The sequence below is a fragment of the Rhododendron vialii genome, chromosome 13a, assembly GCF_030253575.1.
Source record: "Rhododendron vialii isolate Sample 1 chromosome 13a, ASM3025357v1".
NCBI classification, from domain to species: Eukaryota; Viridiplantae; Streptophyta; class Magnoliopsida; order Ericales; family Ericaceae; genus Rhododendron; species Rhododendron vialii.
In genome coordinates, this window is record NC_080569.1 from 13,139,571 (window position 1) to 13,165,012 (window position 25,442).

The 25,442-nt window shown below is 37.5% G+C and overlaps 1 protein-coding gene across 3 annotated transcripts; it reads left to right on the forward strand.

The window, feature by feature from the left end:
• The first annotated feature begins 21,186 nt into the window (after positions 1-21,186).
• Positions 21,187-25,224, forward strand: LOC131312625 (uncharacterized). 3 transcript variants are annotated; one of them, XM_058340516.1, is made up of 5 exons: positions 21,187-21,348; positions 21,461-21,782; positions 22,660-22,871; positions 23,474-23,735; positions 24,797-25,224. In XM_058340516.1, exons 2-5 carry the CDS (start codon positions 21,762-21,764, stop codon positions 25,118-25,120), a joined length of 819 nt encoding a protein of 272 aa, XP_058196499.1. In that variant the 5' UTR covers positions 21,187-21,348; positions 21,461-21,761; the 3' UTR covers positions 25,121-25,224. The 3 variants fall into 3 exon arrangements, with proteins under 3 accessions (XP_058196499.1, XP_058196498.1, XP_058196500.1); XM_058340515.1 differs by having other exon boundaries at positions 21,189-21,348; positions 21,450-21,782; XM_058340517.1 differs by lacking the exon at positions 21,187-21,348 and having other exon boundaries at positions 21,641-21,782; positions 22,653-22,871.
• Positions 25,225-25,442: the final 218 nt, after the last annotated feature.

Genomic DNA, 25,442 nt, shown 5'->3' on the forward strand with positions numbered 1-25,442 from the left:
CTTTGCTACAACCAAACTCAACCTTATACTATGTTGTAAGTTTGTAAGTTGGAAGGGAAAATATGAACGGATAAATGGAACTTTTGTTTTATTAGAGTAAATGCTACTGTTGGTAGTTTGAATGAATAACCTTTGGAACCCTCAGTAAAAACAACTCAAATTTTTTGTTGTTTTTTCCGGATCAATAGAGCATTTATTTTAAAAGTAAATGTCCGGACCGTAAACTTTATGTCTTTAAAAAGATGCATTTGACTCGTTATCAAATTTTTTTTACAAATCAATAGATATTACTGAGTTTTTTCAATTTGTGCAAAAAAGTTTGAATTTTTTAACGGAAAGATTGCATGTTTTTAAAGGTCTTGGTTGGCGAGCCAGAACATTTATTTAGGAACAGAGGGGTATCATTGTCTTATTATATAGTTTTAAGTAAATATTTTTCAATCAACATGCACCACAAAACATTTAATAACAGTTAAAAAAATTCCTTGGATTTTTTCTTTTCTTTTTCTATTTCTACGAACTTCACATGGTACGTACGGAAGATAGAATGAAGTGAAAGAATTAAATTTTCTACGTTTTTGGTTGTGCTACAAAAAGAGTACAACATTAACAAAAATGATTAACAAATATGTATTATAACAACAGTAATAATTAACCTGGTCTGTCGGAAATTTAGCTGTGTAATCATGTCCAACATAGGAGCTGCTCTCCCTACAAGGAACATCATTCGCAACATCGTTCCCAACTGACCAACTATCCGAAAATAAAAAATTGTACTGATCCATAATGTTTTTTTTATGAATTACGAAAATGAAATGAAAGTTGAGAAAAATTGTGATGATGTGATTACTCAAAAATTGCTCTCAATCTCAATATATGCAAGAGTACATCATCAGATTATATAGTCAAGGGAAATGTTCAACCATAGGCAAGTTGATAAGGTGCTCATCTCTATTTTTTTTTTCTCTGCAGGATAACTGATTACTCCTACTTTTTGCCACACTGTAGTATTCCAATGTTTAGTTTATTTATGTACCAAGTGATGCTTAGTCATCAAGCCCCAATTCACCTATGTGTTCAACGTCCAAAATTCTTTAAGGCTCACATGCACACCAAAGCACCACGTGCACTACAAGGCACCGATTGCCTCTCTTTTTCCTTTTCTTTTTTTTTTCGTTTCGATCAACCGGTGGAAAGATTTTAATTTTTTGATCGTTTTATCATAAATGGTCATAACTAAAATGATCAGAAAACTTTTTCTCTTTCCACCGGTTCAAACGGATTGAAATTTGGAACACATTTTTCAACCTCGTTAGACAGTTTAAACTACGAAAAAAATATAATTTTTTCGTTTTACATTATTTCACTATCAATATTAGGCTCGTTTGATAAGTTTCGTTGAGTAGATTTCAAAAATATAAAATTTATTAAAAAAATACGTGAAAAAAAAGTTATTAACATTTAAAATTGTATAAAAAAAATCACATGAGAGAGAGAGAGAGCACGTGGGGGTAAAAAGGGAAAGTCTCGACCGTGTCGGGGGAGGGGGGGGCGATTAGTAGTTTGCTTCAATGACCTCCCCTGAGGTTTCTGACACAAGCACTAACCTTCCCTAAGGTTTCTGAAATTTCACTGTCGTCCCTTGCTTTTTCTGACTTTATCAAGATCCCCCCCCCCCCCCCCACAGGGCTGTTAAATATTTTCACAAAATTAGATGATTAATGCTGATGTCATGTTTTTATGATTTTAAATTGTCCAAAATACTCTTTTGGCATCTCTCGTCATTGTGGACCTCTTTTTTCCCAAACCATGATGCAGTTAAGATTTTTTATTCTCCCATAATAAAATTTATTGGTCGTTCTTGTAACATAAAAATTTGAGTAAACTAATATTTGATATTCCAATTTCAAATAAGACTATTGTATCCAAAAAAAAACTTGACGATGATGACTATATATATATTTTAATTTGAGATGATAATTATATTATAAGGTGGAGTTCCACTAACCCTTTTCCAGACACTGCAATGGCGGAAGCATTGTGCATTGGGTTTGCATTTTTATTTTTTTTCTTAAATTTGTATTTTTGATTCCCTTAATTTAGATTTTGCAAATCACTATATTAATATAGAGCATGTTATATCCTTAAACCGCTTTTTGGTACGGGCTCAAAAATATAATTAAGCCCTTGTTGGTAATAGTAACGAGCCTTTGTTTTATTTTCCCATCCAACCCACACGGCAATCAACTAAGCAAAATACCTCAGGCCACTCTTGCTAGTCACTTATAGTGCTTCGTTTGCTCCGATATAAGGAATAATACCCCAAGCGTAGGGTTTTAACACGTCGGTTGAAGCATAATAAATCGAAAATCCGGGATCGTACCTAAGGGAATAATTATATGGCTTGATCGGATTTGTAGATGCAAGTAAAGGCTTTTGGCTTTTAGACAGCCAACTTTGTTTTACTTTAAACGGTGGAAATAAAAGGCTAAATTAAAAACGAATTAACTAGAGAAAAGATAGGCTAAGTCTAGGAATTATTAACACCTAAGACTCGATGCTAAATCACACTTTTCACCCAACTACACAATTTAAGATACTTGGTTATAGTTCTCAAATCGGAAGATAAAATGAGTTGTGAATCAAGCTAGCTCTAGAATTCATTTGGCAAATACCTCGAGCGACAGAGCTCTAAGCATCATGTGTGGTGGGTAGGCGAAACTCCCACCTACACATGATCAAAGAGGTTAACACCTCGGTGATTTGACAAACAAACCCGAACCCCACATCAATTTTCAAATCAAAGTTTAAAGCTTTATTAGGTGCAAAATGCAATTTTCGCCCGAGCCATGAGGTGCTAATCACCCCATGACCTAACCCTTGAAACTACTCACTCATATCTAGAGAGATAAAAGCAAGCAAAAATCTACTCAATATAATTGAAGAGCAACACTAGAAGAAAATTAGAGATTAAGATAGATTGGGAGAAAATAAACAACTTTAATTAAAGCGACAATATCAAAAACTAACAACTAAAGATAGAAATTGAAATATTCAAAACTGAAAAATGAAGAACACTCAAGAACAATTTGAATTGCAAAGAAATCTAATCTAGATCTAGAAATTATGCTACTTGAATCTATCTACTTGTTTTTACAAAATGATGAAATAAGCTTTTATACTTCTAAGATCCGCGCCTGGAATATTCCCTAGATGCTCTGAAAATCCCCTGCTAAGCCCCTCGGCATCGATGGCAACGGCCTTAGAGTGCTCTACTAAGGGGCTCGGCATCGATGTAAAACATTTCCTTCCATCGATGCCGAGATGAATAAGAGACTGGACCATTAAGGGGCTCGGCATCGATGGACCATAGAACTTGACATCGATGCCGAGCGCATTAACCCAGAATTCTGCCTTGGCTGCCTTCCTCTTGCTCGGGCAATTCTGCTTCTGCTCGGGCAAATCTCCTTCTGCTCGGGCAATTCTGCTTCTGCTCGGGCAAATCTCCACAGCATCTTATTTTCATTCTCTAAACTTAAGTAAAGATTGCATTTTAAACCTTTCTTTTACCTTTTTTTTACTTTAATTTATTTAATGAAAATAAAGAAGTACCCCCCATTTGGAAACAATGGCATTACCAGAATTTTGAGATTTCAATCCAATCAAAATGTTGACCCCCAGCTTTTAGTGTAAAACAGAAAACAACACACTTTTCTATCGAATAAATGGCTCAAAACATGACCTTAATTTTTGAATAAAATCTTGCAATTTTGAAGTTGCTCTTAGAAAAATTCAAGGATCAATTACCGCCATTTTTTATCTTGAAAATCGATATTTTTTCGAAAAGCAATTTTTCCATACTTAGACAAATTTTCAGGGGCCGACAGGGTCTTCATTGGTTCCTCGGGTACTGTAACGCCCCGAAAATTCGGAGACATTAATAAAATATTTAAAAGATTATTTTCACAAAAGAAATTTATAAATTTACTACGTCACTAGTTTAAAAGCATATGTCATTATATTACAATCGTTTTGAATAAATCAACATATTACAATTTCCAAATAAACTTAGAAGCTTCCAAAATAAAGTCGAGTTAAATTAATCAGAGCGACTATGCGCACGGAAACCAAGGTTTTCAGCTTTTTCCTCATTAGGATTGAACTCTTCCGAATCGTACGACACTTCTGTTCCATCTCTGGTACCTGGCATTCGAGTTACCAGGGCAACATAGTACCGTGAGCGATGACGCTCAATAGCCAAAACCCACCCGAACCCATAACTTACAAGCAATAGGAATATAATTGTCATGCATTAAAAATAACATAAAAAGAGAACAATAAACTTTTCTTTCATTACTATCCTTTAACCTATGTGAAATCTCGGATCTTATCCACAGATCCGTTCCTACCCATAACCTCCGGCGTAAGGCACTGGTGTGGTCCGACTCCCCTTTTCCAGATCTGGATGAAAAATACCTAAGTTATATACCCGGGTATCCCATCCGCAACCATAAGTTCGGATAAAACTTCACCGGCAACGCTCAAGCGCCGTCTAGCCCGGGTTGTGACTCAAGCACAATGCCACCCTTATGTCCCGTCCCAACATCCGAGAGCCGACCACCACCATGCCGTACCCAGGGTTCGTAAATCAACACTCTCAACAAATCACCACCAATCAACCTCCAACAATTTAATCCCCGGACTCCTTGTCCGGAATCACAATCACAGTCTCTCACTTTATTAAATTTTCCGTTAACCAGATTTCAACGTCTAAGATGATAAGTCCGCACATCGCAACCAACCCATGAACCTATTTGTCCAATCTAACAGTGTACCAACATTTCGCACAATGCAACAATTTCGAAACATGCTAACGGTAATTAAATTCATGACAATAACAATTCATGTGACAAAACCAAACACACGAATAATTTATCATACGATAAAATTAATCATGCGATTCATTAATCCCACCAACATACCAACATGCTAAAAAAATATTCAGCCGTGCAATAAAATAAATCATGCGATCCAAAACAATTTAAGTAATTCCTTTTATTTTCTCTTTTCTCTTTTCTTTTTTTTTTTTTTTTAAGCTAAAATTCACGTTTACTCTTAATCATCTCGGGGTGTTGACGGTATTAGAAAAATTCGTATGTGCAACCAAACTAGGATCGCCTCGAAACTAATTAATGATGGGACTTATACCATTAAATTCCAATACACTAGGGATAGATTTATAAGCTAAGCAACTCGAAGGACCAAACTGTAATTTTTCTAAAACTCATTTCAACATTTCAATTTCCAGTACTGTTTACAACGGAAAATCAGTGGATTTCGGCCGGTGGCGTCAGAATCGAAAACTAATTAACCTCGGGGCTTAATATTAACTTTTACTACACAAGAGTTAGATTTATAAGCTCTTAAATCACGAGGGGTTAAACTGTAATCTATCCAAAAAAAATTCAAAAGAACAGAGGCATAAAACAGTCGGTCAAAACAGGGGAGCCGGTTCCGGCCGGGTTTCGACTGGCGTCTTTGGGTTCGAATACAATCATACCATTCACAAAAATTAATATAGACACGACATATACTTAGGGAGGTGAGTTCCGAACTACCTCGTGTCAGGCGAAAACGGGTTTCAGAGTGATTCGGTGGCGGGTCGGAACAGCGGCGGAGCTCGGTCGGATGGTGATGGTGAGCACGGCAAGAGGTGATGGTGTCCGGCGGTAATGCAGGAGGTTTGGGGAATGGAGCTACAGTGGTGAGGTCAGCTTCGGGTGGTGGCGGTGGTGGCTCCGGTTGGTGATGGAGGGAGGAGGAGGTGATGATGGCTGTCTTTCTCTTTGTCTCGTGTATGTGTGTGTGAGTTATGTACAAGTGTATGTATGTATATAATAGGAACAAGAAAAAAGAAAAGTGGAGTGGGAGGTGGAGTGTTGAAGTTGTTGGATTGGACAGGAGGCATGGCGGGGGAGTGGGCTGCCGAATCTGGCAGAGGGAGAGGGTGATGGAGTATTGGTTTGGGTTGGGAAAAAAAATGATCCAGTGCCACTCATGCACACACTAAGAAAATTACTCGTTGGATACGTGTGCGCACAATCGATTACGGAAATAAAATTGGCGTGACGATATAAATAATTTTTTTTGCATTAAATAAAATTACGAGCAAAATATTAATTTTGTTTTGGAAATTATTATTATTTATTAAAAATACCGGGTCTTTACAATCTATCCCCCTTAAAACAATTTCGTCCTCGAAATTAAGATGTAGCTTCGATTTGAAACAGCTGCAGATAGTTGGCTTTAATTGTGTCCTCACGCTCTCAAGTTGATTCTTCTAGTCCTTGGTGTCTCCATAAGACTTTGACTAATTTGATTGTTCGTCCTCGGGTAACTTTTCTCCATGATCCTAAATTTCACCGGTTGCCCTTTAATGATCGTTTCCTCGTCCAGTGTGACTTCCTCTCAATTGAGCACGTGGGTAGAGATGGGCCATATATTTCCGCAACATAGAAACATGAAAGATGTTGTGAACCTTGGCGATCTGCGGCGGTAAAGCGAGACAATAGGCTACTTCTCCAATTTGCTCTAAGATTTCGAACGGACCAATGTAGCGAGGCAATATTTTCTCTTTCTTGACAAATCAGATGATCCCACGATGCGGCTTGATTTTCAGGAACACATGATCTCCCACATTAAACATCAAAGGCCTCACTCTCTTATCAACATAACCCTTTTGTCTGTTCCGCGCGATCAAAAGTCACTCCCTGATCACCTTTACCTTCTCAATAGTTTCTCGGACTAGTTCAGGTCCAAGCAAAACGTCTTCTCTAACCTTGATTCAACAGATGGGCGATCAGCATGGTCGTTCGTACAGTGTTTCATAAGGGGCCATCCTGATACTAACTTGGTAACTGTTGTTATTGGCAAACTCCACCAGCGGTAGGTGTTTCTCCTTACTCCCTTTAAAATCCTACACAAAAACTTGAAGCCTGTCCTCCAGGGTTTGAATCGTCCTCTCAAATTGTTCATCAGTTTGAGAGTGAAAAGCTGTGCTCAGGCAGATATCTGTTCCCAATGCTTTCTGCAGGCTTCCCCAAAAGTTTGAGGTGAAACGGGGTGTCGATTAGAAACTCTAGATGCCAGCACTTCGTGCAATCAAATAATCTCGTTGATGTAGAGTCTGCTATAAGATTCCTTACCTCTTAGATGGCGGATGATACTTTTCTCCAAAATGGATGAGAAGATTACAAAAATGTTCAAAAGGTTTCAACATGAGCCAAATGTCCAAAGGTCATAGCACCAAATAGAAAGTACGAATAGTTCATCTTCCACGAATTGAGGTTCAATTAGGTTTGAGTTGGAGTTGGAACATGAGGACAATGAGGATTAAGTTAACCAAAGTAACTCAATGATTTGGAATTGAAAAGTTCCATCATTGCAATTAATAATGTTGATTAAAGATTTAACAAGCGAGTAAAACAAACAAGTACTTGGGCTTCAAAACATTGCAATGGAATAAATAAGGTGGGTTCTCTTAAGAAATTTAGATCTACCGCAATAAGTTCTGAAGGATTACAAGGTCCAACAATGAAACCGAACTAGATATTTATTTTGCACCACATTGGCCAAATGCGTTTCCAAAACAAGCATCTAACTCTAGTTATTTAAAAGAAAGAAAAAAAATAAGGGGCACGAGTGAAGAGTAAATAATGACTTTCGAATCCAAAAAAAAAAAAATAGAAAAAGTCACTAATAGAACGATGATTGAATCGTATTAGCTCAAGGCGTGATACAAAGCTCAAGGAAAGTGAAGCATAACAATAATATGTGCGTCCAAGGATTTGACAACTCCAACATTGAAAATTGAACTACGTTTACGGAATTAGAGTTTTGTAAGGTCAGACACATATCTTATTGTGATATCAAAAGAATTGAAGGTTGTAGATAGCTGATAGTGCGCTGATCAAAATAAACGAGGATTGCTCCAAACATGCAGTATTCAATGGATCAGAAAGGTTATACTTATAATTGAGTAAACTGTTGACTTCACAATCAAATCAAGAAAGGTTGGATCACTATGATCTTTAGGAATACCCAACTCCTAAAAGAAAATATCACAAGGATTAGGTGTTTTGGAATTGACAAGGAGTTCTACGATTTGAGCTTTAGTTGAAATTGCAGCTCTAACAATGGAGAGTCATAATGAAGGTAATTTTAAGAAGAGCCAAGAGAGATTGAAGGTAGCGGACAGTTAGGATACAATCGATTGAATGAGAATGGTGACTTAGATGAATATTCGTCAATAGCTCGTCTATCCCCCTTAGAAAAAATAGAACCTCATTGCAAAAGAATGGTTGCTGCTCTCTCAGATATTCACGACCTTGAGCTCTTCATGATCTGTTTGAACTATGATGGTGCCTTCATTGGATGTAGTTTGCATAGTATATAGCTGGGTGACGATTTCGAATCTCTGACAACATCATGTTTTTATTCGTTGATCTATCTACTTTCTCGAGGGGTCTACGACACTTGAGGTTGGGGTGTCGAAATAGTCGATGTGTCAATCGCTTGTAGAACTTGCATGACCTTCATGTTACTCGGTATCACATAGGGCTTCGTGTTGCGTTAACCTCGAGATTGGCGTAAACATGTTGATAACGTGGGCGGCGTCGGCAGTAGTGTTCATGCGAAGTTGTTAAAGGGTTTCCACTAAGGATTCGTAGCAAAGGATTTGAAATTGCAAGAATAATAAAAAATTTAATTTTTTCTATACAATGACATGCAAATACTCCATTTTCCTTCTAGAATTGAAATTAGTTTTCCAAGTAGTATGCAACGGTACTCTTTAAAATAAAGCGAGTTTTTCATAGATAAAAGAGAGATACAATCATAAGCATAGAATTATACTATAACGGCAAGTAGGGACAAGGATAAGGTTTTTCTTAGTACAAGTTGGAAAGATCCTACTTACTACTACCAAAAGGTTCCTTTTTGCCCTAATGCCACAAATACAACTACGGCTATCAGGAGCATATCCTAATACCAAAGATATCATATAAGAACGAGTAGTAATCGCAATAAGGCTTTTATTATCAACATAGAAAGAGTACAACTTAGGAGATTCTTAAACAGACAGAAGTGATCCTAGTTTCCGATATCCTATATCCCGAAGGATTACTATTGCTCCAAGGTCGGCCTAAGATATGCCTAATTGGCGTCTTCGGTCTCGCCCTCCTCGAGATTTCCTACCATCTTTCATCGAAAGCTTGGCGCAAACGACGTTCGTATTCTTTTATGAACGCTGCGAGTGCGACGGCCACGACGAGAGTCCAGTACCAGAAGGTGTTGAGACGGTTGTTCTCGGCGAACCACCGTGGCATGCCTATTGTAAGTACCGCACCAAACAAGATGAGGATGAAGAGTTGCATCCAAAGGGTTTGGATTGTTATGGTTAGTTCGGCTTGCTCGATTTCTCGGAACACGGCGTCTTCCGGAAATCCTCGTCGTCGGGTTGCCATGGCTCGGTACGATAGGATAGGATAGCAATTTGGAGGGGTTAAGATGGTGAGGGAGATGAAGAAATAGAAGTGGTGGTGTGATATATATAGGGGCGGAAAAAGGGGTGTTGTGGAGGGAAAATGTTTGAAATTTAAATTTTGAAATTTGAAGTTTGGAGGGTGCGGTTTTGCCGCGCCTAGTGGGGTTGTATTCGGCACTCGGTGCTAGGTTCCACTCTCGTCCCTTAAGAGGCGTGAGAAAATATTTATCCAAGAACGGGCCGCAAAGGTTTACTAACGCCAAAATATTTTCGAGTTTCTAAGTTCCACATTCGATTCTTGATTTAAGTCATCATCCAATTGTTCGAGAATTCCCAGCTCGGTTGTACTGCCAATTTCGCGCCTTGCTTCAATCCGAAGATTGTTTTGACAGAATTCCACCCAATTTGGGACGGTAAACTTAAACTCAATTCTCATTTGTGCAACGGACCACTATCTTATGGTTCTACCCATTCTACCCATGGCCGAGGTTTTGAGCCTAAAGCTTTGATACCAATTGTAACGCCCCGAAAATTCGGAGACATTAATAAAATATTTAAAAGATTATTTTCACAAAAGAAATTTATAAATTTACTACGTCACTAGTTTAAAAGCATATGTCATTATATTACAATCGTTTTGAATAAATCAACATATTACAATTTCCAAATAAACTTAGAAGCTTCCAAAATAAAGTCGAGTTAAATTAATCAGAGCGACTATGCGCACGGAAACCAAGGTTTTCAGCTTTTTCCTCACTAGGATTGAACTCTTCCGAATCGTACGACACTTCTGTTCCATCTCTGGTACCTGGCATTCGAGTTACCAGGGCAACATAGTACCGTGAGCGATGACGCTCAATAGCCAAAACCCACCCGAACCCATAACTTACAAGCAATAGGAATATAATTGTCATGCATTAAAAATAACATAAAAAGAGAACAATAAACTTTTCTTTCATTACTATCCTTTAACCTATGTGAAATCTCGGATCTTATCCACAGATCCGTTCCTACCCATAACCTTCGGCGTAAGGCACTGGTGTGGTCCGACTCCCCTTTTCCAGATCTGGATGAAAAATACCTAAGTTATATACCCGGGTATCCCATCCGCAACCATAAGTTCGGATAAAACTTCACCGGCAACGCTCAAGCGCCGTCTAGCCCGGGTTGTGACTCAAGCACAATGCCACCCTTATGTCCCGTCCCAACATCCGAGAGCCGACCACCACCATGCCGTACCCAGGGTTCGTAAATCAACACTCTCAACAAATCACCACCAATCAACCTCCAACAATTTAATCCCCGGATTCCTTGTCCGGAATCACAATCACAGTCTCTCACTTTATTAAATTTTCCGTTAACCAGATTTCAACGTCTAAGATGATAAGTCCGCACATCGCAACCAACCCATGAACCTATTTGTCCAATCTAACAGTGTACCAACATTTCGCACAATGCAACAATTTCGAAACATGCTAACGGTAATTAAATTCATGACAATAACAATTCATGTGACAAAACCAAACACACGAATAATTTATCATACGATAAAATTAATCATGCGATTCATTAATCCCACCAACATACCAACATGCTAAAAAAATATTCAGCCGTGCAATAAAATAAATCATGCGATCCAAAACAATTTAAGTAATTCCTTTTATTTTCTCTTTTCTCTTTTCTTTTTTTTTTTTTTTTAAGCTAAAATTCACGTTTACTCTTAATCATCTCGGGGTGTTGACGGTATTAGAAAAATTCGTATGTGCAACCAAACTAGGATCGCCTCGAAACTAATTAATGATGGGACTTATACCATTAAATTCCAATACACTAGGGATAGATTTATAAGCTAAGCAACTCGAAGGACCAAACTGTAATTTTTCTAAAACTCATTTCAACATTTCAATTTCCAGTACTGTTTACAACGGAAAATCAGTGGATTTCGGCCGGTGGCGTCAGAATCGAAAACTAATTAACCTCGGGGCTTAATATTAACTTTTACTACACAAGAGTTAGATTTATAAGCTCTTAAATCACGAGGGGTTAAACTGTAATCTATCCAAAAAAAATTCAAAAGAACAGAGGCATAAAACAGTCGGTCAAAACAGGGGAGCCGGTTCCGGCCGGGTTTCGACTGGCGTCTTTGGGTTCGAATACAATCATACCATTCACAAAAATTAATATAGACACGACATATACTTAGGGAGGTGAGTTCCGAACTACCTCGTGTCAGGCGAAAACGGGTTTCAGAGTGATTCGGTGGCGGGTCGGAACAGCGGCGGAGCTCGGTCGGATGGTGATGGTGAGCACGGCAAGAGGTGATGGTGTCCGGCGGTAATGCAGGAGGTTTGGGGAATGGAGCTACAGTGGTGAGGTCAGCTTCGGGTGGTGGCGGTGGTGGCTCCGGTTGGTGATGGAGGGAGGAGGAGGTGATGATGGCTGTCTTTCTCTTTGTCTCGTGTATGTGTGTGTGAGTTATGTACAAGTGTATGTATGTATATAATAGGAACAAGAAAAAAGAAAAGTGGAGTGGGAGGTGGAGTGTTGAAGTTGTTGGATTGGACAGGAGGCATGGCGGGGGAGTGGGCTGCCGAATCTGGCAGAGGGAGAGGGTGATGGAGTATTGGTTTGGGTTGGGAAAAAAAATGATCCAGTGCCACTCATGCACACACTAAGAAAATTACTCGTTGGATACGTGTGCGCACAATCGATTACGGAAATAAAATTGGCGTGACGATATAAATAATTTTTTTTGCATTAAATAAAATTACGAGCAAAATATTAATTTTGTTTTGGAAATTATTATTATTTATTAAAAATACCGGGTCTTTACAGGTACTTGGACGCACTCGGGCCATGGATGATGTCAAAATATGCCTTATTCACATGATTTACCTGAAAGCACTAAAAACATACCTTATGAGTAAACGCAATTAAGAAGCAACTAATTAAGCGATGAAATTAACTAAAACTAGATACTAGCGCACCCTGCATTGCATTAACGGGTGCTTATCATATAACTAGCCAAGTACAACACAACAAATGGTACAGCAGCAAAACTTTTGACCTTTTCTTCTTCTTTTTAATTTATCTGGTTCTACGACTTTCTCTTAGGGCTCTCATATAAGAGCTCTATAACCAAAAATTAATTATGACCATTTAGAATAAAATAATCAAAAAAATAAGATTTTCGCATTGGTTCAAACGAATTAAAAATTGAAACACTTAATTTTTTAACCACATTTTTTTACCCGTCCAAATGTTTACTGTTTTTACTAGTGAGAAAAAGAAGAAGTGAATTTTCAAAGTATGAAAGAAAAAAGAAGAAGAAGAAAAAGAACTAGAGAAGAAATGCATAGGTTTTAATGGTCGAGAGTGTTTGGAGGCATAGAGATGGAAGGGCAAGGGTATGTTAGTCATTTTATACAGAAAGTTAACACCGTTTCGGGAGAATTTAACCGATGGGGAATCTTAACAATTTCAGAAAAAGCAAGGGAGGGCGGTGAAAGTTTAGAAACCTCAGGGGAGGTCAGTGCTTGTGTCAGGAACCCCAGGGGAGGTCAGTGAAATTTGCCCTATTTTTAAGACATAAAGGTTCTCCTCTCAAAAATATTATTTTCTTCATTTATTAAGCATGTAGTTCTGTGCCTGTTTGTCGAGGTTTAAGATTTTCATTTTGTATGTATCTTTGACATTCATAACATGATAGTATTTGTTTGGAAAACATCACAAAATTTCTTCAAATTTTTGTCATTTTCAAGTAGCAAAACTCTTGGAGAGATGCTCTCATGCTAACAAAGCTCTCTTAATGTATCTCTAATGTTAAATTTTCAGTTCTAGTACCTGGCCAGGGCGCCGGGGGCATGCATGCCTCAACCTGCTCCTTTCTCAGCAACACATTTGTTTTGGAAAAGAGTAACACCATGTCAATCGGTGGAGTCGGTGGCCGGCGTGTGGGGCTCACTACGGGTCCTGCACAAATAATTCGAGCCGTTCAAAAATTAAAAAAAAAAATTTCAAGTGAGCTCTCGTGAGGATCGGTTCAATCCGATATACTATAGATGCTCGATCCAAGCTTTCCATTCTTGAAAATCGGAAAATCTAATCTTTCCTTTTTTCCATATTTTTCAAGAATGAGAAGCTTAGATCGAGCATCTACACATATCGGATTGAGCCAATCCTCGCGTAGATCCACTCGGAATTTTTTAAATTTTTTTTTGAACTTCTCGGATCATTCGTGTGTGGTCCAGAATAGGCCCCACATCAGTCGGTGGCCGGCCACTGGCTCCACTGTCGGTGGACGTAGTGTTTTCGTTTGGAAAACCCTAGTCTCCATCAACATAAGAGAGGAAAAAAGTTTTGGACATGCCTAGCTAGGGACGTAACTTTCCAGCTTTACTGGGGACATACTCCACGTGGACTGTAATCGATTTGTAACAAATAGTACACTTTCTGACATCAAAAACACTTGCTTTTCAAATTTTCCGGTCCGCTCTCAACACTACAGTTAGGTTCCTCCATCTATTTTTGGTTTTGGCAAAATAATTACTCCTTGCAAGAGCAGTGGAAGTTTTTTCCTCCTTTTTTTTGTTTTTCTCCTTTTGATCGGAGAGTGATTATTTAGATGCAGAGATATTTCAAGACCCATATATATTGTATCGGAAGTGTGTCTAGAAGAATGAATCTGTGTTTAGTAATGCTACGCACACAGCAAAAGTGCACAGATTTTGTGTGGGGCCCACTACGGGTTCCACACAAATAATCCGAGCCGTTCATTAAATGTAAAATATTTTTTCAAGGCCCCTTGCCAAAAATTGGCTCAATCCGATACTTATAGGTGCTCGATTTAATTATTTAACTTTTCATTCGAATTTCAAGATAATAAAAAGTTAGATGATTGAATTGAGCACCGATAGGTATCGGATTAAGTTGATTTTTAAGTGGGCCCTTGTAAAAGTATTTTACATTTTATGAATGGCTCGGATCATTTGTGTGGGATCCAGAGTAGACCCCCCCCACACACGGATTTGTGCGCGATCTATGTTGGAATTGTTTGTGCGAATAGACTTGTTGATATGTGTTTTGGTAGTTGTGGATGTAAGAGTGTTATTTGTGACCCATTTCACCGCGCTCTTAAAGAACTAAGCTCAAGGTCGATTCTATACATATATGCATGTATCATGTATGTAACTCTCAATGTGCATGGGTAGTGATAATGTCAAATATGTTTTTGTTCGTGTCAAAATTTCAATGCATAAAAGTCTTGGACATTGTATATGGTACAAGTTTTTTGTGCACTAGAATTTTGGCACCAATAAAAATAAGTTTTGGCATTATATCATTTCAAGAATGATTTCCATACTCTCTTTTTAGCTATCCACACACTACTTTTTTTTGTCTTTATCCTTTTGAATTTACTATCTTGCCCTTTATTTAATACACTTTTTCACACATGCAATGACAATATGATAAATTCATGTGGATAAAAAAGAAAAAGAAAAAAAAGAGTGGAGATGACTAAAAAGGGAAGTGTGAAAATCATTTTTTTCTATGTAATTCACAAAAAAAATATGGAAGAAAACTTTTTGCTCTCTGAGTGGATTGGCAATAGCACCAAAATGCCTCCAACTAGGGCAAGGTGATTGCGTGTCTAGCCGGAACAAGAGGGAGGGAAGCTTGCAGGGGGGGGGTCCCCAATTTATTAATGACTTATCAAAGCAAATTAGTTAGAACTAGTTTAGTACTAATGATGATGATAATCGAATATTCTCTGTTTTTGGTGGTCCATATGATATTCCCTAGCGCGTAGTACCACTGCCTCGTGTAAATTAGCATAAATTCCATTAATAGTATATATTTTACTAGCATTAATGGTCCGTATGAAAGGGGTAGCTAATTAATTAGTAATGCCGACAATAGATCTCAAACTCCATTAAACCTTTTTGGTCATTAATGATAGTAATGAAATAGCACGAAAGATACTAACACATAATTAAATGCCATTAAACTTCACTCTAGCAAATACGGATCGGATCTAAAGTTAGAACACGCCATTGATCAAATGATTGTGATTTACGCACTCCAAATATTGATGGAGGGGCTCCAAAATTGAATTGTATTGATACACAAAACGAGATCGTTTTGGAGCCTCTCCATCAATTTTTGGAGTGCTAAAATCAATTTTCTCTTGATAAAAAGAGCATTGTATGTAGAATTTTCATTATGGTGCATCATTTGTCGCGGTAAATAAATTTGCAAGTAAGAACCAACATGTATTATCGATCTCATACTTTACATTATGCATTTCCAAGGCTCTTCTAACATGAAGGTTTGAAGTTCAACTTTGTCAAGTGTGAGGTGTTGTTTCTGTGATAATTAAGTTGTTCTCCAGACTATAATCATGTATACCTCGCATTTTGGATTCTTCCGGTATAAGTCAAAATATCAAAACAAAAAAAAATAAAAAAGAGCAGGGACAAAAAGAATTCCAATAAGCATTGGCAGAGCTATAATTTTTTCCCCGAGGGTACAAATTTAAGAGAAGTATTTTCATGTGCAAATGTCCTAAATATATCCTTCAACTTTTGTAGTATATTGACCCAAAAAAAAAACTTTTGTAGTATAATAATTATATTCTACATGTAGTATATAAAAAAAAATATTCTAAATGATATTATTAATTTTTTGTTTGGCTATCGCAACGCCAATGTGTGCTTATTTTCGTCTATGACAGAAATTAAGAAAATTTCACACAACAATGTAAAATAACTTCAAATTCCAACTAAGTTAAACCAACATCATTTAACTAACTGAGGCTAGTTCAGTTGATCAGGACTCTTGTGTCTTACTAGGAGGTCAAGAGTTTAAGTCTTTTCACCTGTGTGTAAGTGTACCCTTAGAGGGCTTTTCTTCTTTTCTTTGTTTCTACCCTATAATGGGCTTATTTTTTGAATTGATTGAGTTAAAAAAAAAACATCATTTAAATTTTTAGAGATTGCTATTCTAATTATATCATATAACAAATAATGATTAGTTATATTTAATTTTTTAAATTTTTTTGGGGGTGGGGGTACACAGCTTCGCCATGGGCAATAATTGCACAGGAAAGACTCTCTAATAAATAGAGATATTAGTATTTTACATACAATTTCTTTTAGATACATTTTAAATGTTATTTTTTACACACTACTATATTGGAAGCATATAAGATATAAATTTTTAGAATATTACTCCATCTTTCTCAAATTGCTAATCATTTTTCACTATTTGAGACCTCTCAAAAATTGTCCATATCTTTGAATTTATATTATTTTTTATATCTAATATGGATCTTATTTGACAGATATCAATTAGTTTCATTGAACGAATTTTTCAAAATCATAGAAAATATTGTAAATTGTGAAATATAGATAATTGTTTGAGTGACATGATAGCAAAAAAAAAGGGATGGAGTTGGTAATTTTAAGGGCAAATTACTAAATCACTCCGGAGATTTCTATAAATTTCGTATTGCCCCCTCACTTTGACAAATTATGAATTACCCCCTTTTGCATAACAAATTACCCCATGTCATGATATAGCCGCTAGGAAGTTCGACGAATCTATTTGACATCACCGAATATTAATTACAATGGACTACACTATTCTTTTCTAGCTTATAAAAGGCTGCAGATGTGTGAAAATAGTCTATCACAGACTAAAAAAATAATTTGGTCAATTGTAATTAGGATTCGATGACGTTGGGCAGATTCCATCAAATTTCCTTGTGGCTACATCACCTCAAGGGAGTAATTTGTTATCCAAATTGGGATATTGTTTAATTTTCCAAACGCGAGGAATAAATTTGTACCTGATTTGGATATTGGACGTGCTATCTTTGAGGAGTAAGGAGTTGTATGATCTATTCCTGCATCAGTGTCACTGTACAGTTGCAATATTTGGTTTGGATTGGCTTCTTATACTGCTAGTACTATAAGTATATACCGTAATCTTACTTTGTGTCTGAGGGGTGTGATCCAATTGACAAATATGTGTAATTTCCCCTTGAGATGTGTGATCGAGCCCATTTTTCTTGGAGATGGGGTAATAGCTAATGGGGTAATTTTTAGTTCTAGTGGTGTGAGTTGAGGACTTTAGTCTATTGCAATGTAGTGAAAATAAGGGAGTTGTCATGCCATCGATTTTCAACATAAACAATAATAACTTTCCATAACCAAGGTCCTCGTCGTTATACAATCGTCACCAAAAGATCTTTCCTTTCCCTGTTCCCAAATTAATTTCACTTATTACATTTTTGGCTCAAGGGCCCCAATTTATCAAAATATAGTGTGTCTGAGTCAATAAAAAAATAATGTTTTCAATTTACAAGAATCATCCTTTTGAGAATGCTCTTTCAAATCATGTGCAACATAGCTCCTCATGTATACCTTTTCAAAAGATTTGGTCAATTATACAACAAGCACGCCATGTCAACTCCTTTGATTTGTACCTGAAAATGATAAGGTAAGTTACACTAGCCCAGTAGAAAAATCTATACTCAAACTATATAAAAATGTGATGATAATGCACATGGAGTGAATGAGTATAACAACATGTCACAAAGAAAGGTGAGTCTTTTGTCACCAACGAGCATACCATTGCCTAGGGGATCAAGATTTCATAAGGGGGTATTCCTAACAATTCACACGTCTAACTAGAAGCAAACCCAACTCAAATCGTTCTAATTAAACCACAACAGGTCCTCGACCGTCTCTTGTCCATCGCTATGCCAATTAAAAGTTTAGATTCTCATGTGAATACTCCATTCTGCCTTGATCTATACGTATATGTTATGATCACACACTGACAGTATTATGGATCAACAACAAATATGTACAACGAATCCAAAGATGCTAATGACAATGAATATATCTCACAGCTAAATAATACAAACATATCACAGAATTTTCTTTTAGAACGTAATCAGGTTGGCTTGTATTCCTCGAGGGTTAGCCATTTTCCTTCTCAATTCAAGTCCGGGAATTTTGGGATATCCCGTCTAAAAACCTTTCATTCATTCCGAGCATTTGGGACCCTTTGCATCTATTAAAAATCTTTCATTCAAGTCTGGACATTTGGGATCCCGTGCGTCCACTAAAAACCTTTCATTAAAGTCCGAGCATTTGGGACCCTTGCGTCCACTAAAAACCTTTCCCCTAAGCATATCCCGTTACCCTACGTAATGTACCAACCCATAACGACTCTACGACATACTACCCACTAGTATCGATACTTAGATCCCATGGAATGAGTACCAATGGAGTTTGCAGAACAAGTAAGTCAAGAGGACACGAGTTACTATGCTACCATCCAGATCACTAGACAAGCTCACATCAACCTGTTACACTCACCACAACTTCCCACTTATCCTACGATACTCCTAAACCACCTTACGACACGTATTCCGTTTATAACGATGCTAAGAATACGCTTAACGAGTATCGAAGGGATTGGAACGATCAACGAATCATTGGAACCTGATTAATCAAGCTTAGGGATGGTTTAACAATACTTAAAGTGTGTTAGAAGTGATCGGGAATCAATACAATTGACGAAAGATTAAAAAAGTTCAAAACTATTTTTGAGCTCTGGGTATCCATACCACCATAAAGTGTGGTATCGATACCGAACTGACGAACACATTAGTGACAATACAGGGAGTTGGGTATTGATACCACCATAAAGTGTGGTACCCATACCTAGAGGGTTACAGCACGCGATTTACAGCTTTTTGACAGATTTCAACACAACGAAGGACAATGACCAAGCACTACTTTACACCAAATCAACATATAAACACATAGAAGATGAGAAGAAATCCCTACCTTAAAGTTAGAAGCTTCAAATACAAGACCCACGGACAAGCCCTAGCTCCAAAACCTTGAACGAGCCAAAATACACCTCATCGAGCTCAACCCACGCGATCCAAGGCTCGTACCACGCAAAGATGATTGATTGAAGGTCGAGACTTGAAGGTTTCAAGGTTGATTGATTAGTTTTGGTGTGGGAGAGAGAGAGAGAGAGAGAGAGAGAGAGAGAGAGAAGGACGGGGAGGTGAGAGAGAGAGATGGGAACTTTTGTTCCTCTACACACACACACTAATATAAATATATACTAGTACATTTACAAATTAGACTTGCACCCCCTCAACTTACAATTCTATCATTCAAGCCCCAATTCACATAAACTCAAAAATTTCTCATTTATTCGATATTCTAGCATTCATAAAACCTTTTAATAATTTTAAGAAAATACGGATTTCTACAAGAGTTGTGAGTTTATCGAGGGTGTTGTGGTGTGAGCAAAATCTTGCAATAGGCTTTACATTTCTCAGTCTTTTCTTTTTTCTTCAAAATTGTTTGGTTCTATTCACTCCAATTTTAGTGGTGCATCATTGTTAAGTACTTCATGATTTTTGTTGACCTATCAATGGGGATTGTCTTTAGATGTATTTGGTGAGTTGTGTAACCTTTAAAGTCCAAGTTGCAAATGTGTCCATTAATATGCGGCTGGTGAGTTGTTAGTAACCTTTAGTTATGACCTATTTTTGGGGGTTGTCCCTTAGTATTTTTTGTTGATTTGTGCGTGTTTCCCATGTTAGTTATCTATTAAGATATGTTACCTATCCTTGAGGGGATGTACCAGGATTGAGTATCTCCCACTAGTTTTGTATGCTTACTTAAGGGGGTTGTCCCTCAATGTTTGAAATATTTATGCTCGAGTTGAATTGAGCATGTGGCGCACCCAGTTCTCTGCCGTTGTATTTGGGCCTACCATCTCCAAAAGGTGATGTCTACTTGTTTTTGCTTCTTCAAATAGCTAGTGTTGTTGCTAGTATTTCTCCAAAAGATTACTCCAGTTCTCTAAAAATTTGTCTTGGACGGCCACTTCACAGCTCTTAACCATCCATTTGGCTTTTCATTAAGTGTAACGTTGAAATACCATGAGTAATCTTCATCAAAGTTTTAAGGCTAACAAGTTTTAATTGTATCAAATTAGCACTCTTATCTAAGCTATGCAACCACTTGGTGTAGGTTGGAGGTTTTGCCATGTGTTTTTTCTAACTCTTTCTAAATGTGTTTCAAGGCTAACAAGCTCTAATTGTGTTTTCTCTTCCTCTTTTTTAGAGCATCCACAGTGAAATAATAAAAAATCAAAAATCAAAAGTTATTACATTATTTTTTAATTATTCATTTAAAAGATTGTTAATATTAATAATGTAGACGTCCACAGTGGCATAATTGATTATACCACTGTGAGCACTTTTTTTAGAAAATATTGCTAACTTTAACAACTCTATGGTTTCGGTTATTCTACTGTGGATGCTCTTAAGTCATCTAATTCAATGTAGCCATTTGGCTTAAGATTAGCAATTTTTCTTTCTTTTTTTTGTTTTCCTCTTGGAATATGTTTCTTGTAGTATGGATATTCACTGAGCTTCCTTGTTATTTCAAGTTAATTTATCCAAAAATAAAATACTATAAATTTGTACTGTAGTTTTGAGAAACCTCCGGGGTGGTTTTGATAATGGAATTTACCCTAACCTTTACTGCAGGAGTATTGAAAAAGTGAGAAATCGAAAAAAGTGGGGTGAGAAATCGTATAAATTGGAGTATCTGAATAGATATTACTCCATAAGTCAGAAAATTGGGCAGATCAACGACGGCCAATGAGAGACCTTCGTCGTCTTCTCCTCTCACGCGGTAGCTCATAGAGTTTCCAAAAACTCATCGCAGCAGCACTTCTCCTGGCAAAAATCTTTCCCGGTAATCTCAAAATCCCACCTCTACTTCGTTACTTCGTATTCAAAATGCCTATTTATCTACTGTATTTTTCATGACTCTCTCTCTCTCTCTCTCTCTCTCAGATGGTTTTTAGGGGAGCAGTTGTGGCGTTGTTGGGCTGCCTCGGAATAGCATACAAGACCACAAAGCCTTCCCCTGCACCCCCAGAAAGCACTGAACCGCCACCGCCACACCAATCATCGTCATCATCTTCATCAAAGCCGTCATCATCATTATCGTCGTCGCCATCGGATGGTGATGACGTGGGCGTTGTCGGTGAATCAAGAATCAGACTCCGTGACGGAAGGTTTCTGGCTTACACAGAGAGAGGAGTCCCCAAGAACAAATCCAAATTCAGAGTTATTATTGTTCATGGGTTTGGAAGCTCCAAGGAAATGAGTTTCGTGGCACCCCAAGTACACTTATCAAACCCCCCTCCCCCCTCCTTTCTCAATTTCTTGATTTTTGCTTTTATTGAAATCTGGGTTTTGTGTCTGGAGGGACGATTTTTTCAATTGAGAAAATAAAAGTAGGATTTCCAGATTAGGATGAGAAACCTAATTGGGAACATTGACTTCAGGAATTTCTTGGAAAAATGAATCTGAGATCCGAAAGAAGTAGAATTTTAATTTTGCGAAGCTTTGGTAAATTTAATCCATGATCGTGGTTTTTCTTCTTTAGCCTATCATGTATTTATAAACGAGGATTTTGTTTTTGTTTTATTGATAAATGGATATTTGAGCCAGCTTGCGCGCACATCGATTCCCGAAGTTAACGACCGAGCAAACCTCGAAGTTAACGACCGAGCAAACCTCCAGTTGCCCAAAGGTTTGGTATGTGTGGCCCTGATGTTAACTAGGATTTTGATGGTTCTCCGTAATTCAAAGAATGGGTCTCCTATTTCAAAGAATTTCTTGCTAGGTTGTGTTTGGAATTCGGATCATAGATTTGTGGATGAATTTTGCTGAGGCAAAAGGAATGATTAAGCAAGAGTTGAAGTGAAGAAGCTAAATTTATGGATTGACTTTTCTATCATTTTCTATCTGCTGATTAATTGATCCGCAAATTCTTGATCCAAACATAGTGCTGCAAAATTCAAACAGTACATAAGGCACACGACCACACTTTCAAACACATGAGCAGACTGCAGATATACCAACAAGCTTTAGAAATTGTGATTTTTTGCTCACTTGCTGTTTTTTGATAAAAGCACCACCATAAACCATTTGTATTTACTTATCGAATTAGAGTAACATCAGATAACAAGAAATCTAACATTGATGTAGTTTTCAGGAAATAATGGATGAGTTGGGCGTACACCTTGTGTTATTTGATCGAGCTGGCTACGGAGAGAGTGATCCAAATCCAAAGCGGTCCTTGGAAAGCGAAGCAACTGATATTCAAGAACTTGCTGATAGGCTAGAACTGGGATCCAAGTTCTACGTAATTGGTGTCTCATTGGGTAATTACCCCACCTGGAGTTGCCTCACTCAATTACCACACAGGCAAGAACACTCCCTACAGAATTTATCCTTTCTTATGTTTCGTTCCAAATCTTGAATCACTGAATTGGGGGTTCTAACCTCAAAGGTGAAGTTGGAGAAATCTCAGCTATCTATTGAAGAATGAAAGGGAGAGGGAAGTTGTTTAATGTTCTTCTAAAAAAAAAGGAAGAGATGGGATGAGCGAGGAGTGGGTGAGAGTGGCACAATCTATACCTTTTATGCAGTGTTTGGTTTCTTGGAGTAACAGCAACAAAACCCATATAGTCCCCAATCATTTGGTTTCTTGGAGTAATTTTTTAAAACAATAGAATGGTCATTCCTTGACCTTCCAATGGAATGACCATTCATCAAAATGGGTGAATTTTGATTCCATTGGTAGTGTACATTATGTCATTCAGCAAATCAAATGGAAGAATGAGCATTTTAAGTAATTACTAATGACCTTTCCATTCCAGGGGACAAACACTACATTAATTTTGGACGGACGACTAGAATTTCTCCAACTTCACCACTAAAATTCAAATTCCAAATTCAGTCAATCCAGACCCGTTTCTCACCTGTCTAAAACATATATGATTTTTCATGAAAATCCATTTTTACAGGCTAGCAGGCGTGGCTATGGTAGTCCCGACAATAAACTACAACTGGCCATCTCTTCCTGGTGATCTGACAAAGGACGACTTCAGGAAAAGTCTAACACAATGGGCACTTCGTGCTGCACGATATACACCTGGACTCGTACGCTGGTGGTTGACTCAAAAAAATTTCCGCTCATCATCAGTGCTTGATAAAAATCCAAGATTTTTCAGTACAAAAGACTTGGAGGTCTTGAAGAATACCCCAGGATATCAGTTACTCAGCAAGGTAACTCTTTTATCTGCTTGTTGGAAAAGGAAGAAGTAAATTGGTGTGCTCTATCTCTCTGTCTTCTGGTATGTTTCTGCATAATGGGAGGTGGATAGGAAACTTTTTTGGTGAACAGTTATCAAAAGTTGTTTCGGGTAGATTTTTAGAAAGTTATGCACATTTCAGAAAACACCTATGTTGCATGGATCCTTCGTTTTGGTGGAAGTACCCACATTAATGTTTCTGACACCCGTATCTATTTTGACACTGGGATCCTCTACTTGTTATGATATTTACAGAAAAAGTAATGTCAAATTAGCTAGAAAAGCGAAATTTCTAGTCTCACATGGACAGGAAATAGCAAAAACATACATTTCTAAATATAACTTATGATACATAATTTGAAAAAATTATGCAATGTATACTACAAACAAGTGTTAAAGACGTGTCCCCGTACCCATACCCAATTTGGGGACACATATCCGACCATCCTAAGATTTAAGTTTAGAAAGGTCCGACGCTTGGACTTGCACCCGCACCCGAGTCCATGTAACATAGGAAAACACCTAATTAGTTTCCATTTTGGGGCAACTGTTTTTTTACAAAATGAAAATGACGCGTAATCACATTGTTTTTCATTTGTTTTGTTTCGAAAACATGAAGAAAGAAGACACAAAGTGATTAAGGTGAAAGCAAACAATTCCAGACAAGCTCTGAAACCTACTTATGAAGGAGTAGAAGTTAGATAATAGATCTTCCTAACGATGCTTCAAGAATTGGTTAACTTTATTTCAGCGCCTTAACTGGTTTGGCGAATCCCTTTCCATTGCCAATATTTTGCTCTTCATCATTTTGATTCGACGGTAGAAGATGAGACATTGTGCCAAAATAGGATTGAGCCGACAAAGTTAAAATCTGGTAAAACGACACTATCTCGAGCCAATTTCTAATAATGGCAATGTCAAAAGGACACAAACGAGTGGTGAGGTCGTCAGTGAGGCAGTGAGTCTAGTAGATACACAACTACCTACAAATATATTATGCATGGCATGGTTGTGATTGATTTTCTTACATTACAGAATAAGTTGCAACAGCAAGGTGTCTTTGACTCTCTTCGCCGTGACTTTATTGCGGCTTTTGGGAAGTGGGACTTTGACCCCCTGGAATTAGTTAACCCATTCCCCAAAAATGAAAGCTCTGTACACATCTGGCAAGGATATGAAGACAAGGTTGTGCCCTTTCCATTACAGAGATATGTTTCCAGTAAGCTGCCCTGGATTAGGTACCATGAAGTTCCTGATGGTGGGCATCTGCTAGTGTATGATAGTGATGTATGTGAAGCCATTTTGAGGTCTCTTTTGCTTGGAGAAGATCCTCCATTATATAGACCTAAACTCAGTTGATTCATCATTGTTCATATCTTTGATTATCATCTGTATGGTTGGTGACCCTAGTAACTAATTCTGATTCCTATAGAATGACAAAAACATGTTTTTAATGACCTAAACTCAGTTAATTCTGATTCCTATAGAATGACAATAACCTTTGTGTATATACTTAGGTTACATAGTATAAAATCTAACCCAATCAACTTGTTTTTATCCCTTCTCTTCTTTTCATAGTGAGAGATTGGGAGTGAAAGTATGTTTGAGCTTTTCATTTGACGAGTTAGATCCCGTTTGATTCATCAAAGTGACAATGAGAGAAATGTATCATTACGTACGA

What these genes read in the sequence shown, in the direction of transcription:
- LOC131312625 (XM_058340515.1), top strand. Translation starts at nt 21,450, where the DNA reads ATGGTTTTTAGGGGAGCAGTTGTGGCGTTGTTGGGCTGCCTCGGAATA. An exon ending in TGAGTTTCGTGGCACCCCAA is followed by an intron (nt 21,783 to 22,659) that starts GTACACTTATCA and finishes TGTAGTTTTCAG; the next exon opens with GAAATAATGGATGAGTTGGG. An exon ending in GATATCAGTTACTCAGCAAG is followed by an intron (nt 23,736 to 24,796) that starts GTAACTCTTTTA and finishes CTTACATTACAG; the next exon opens with AATAAGTTGCAACAGCAAGG.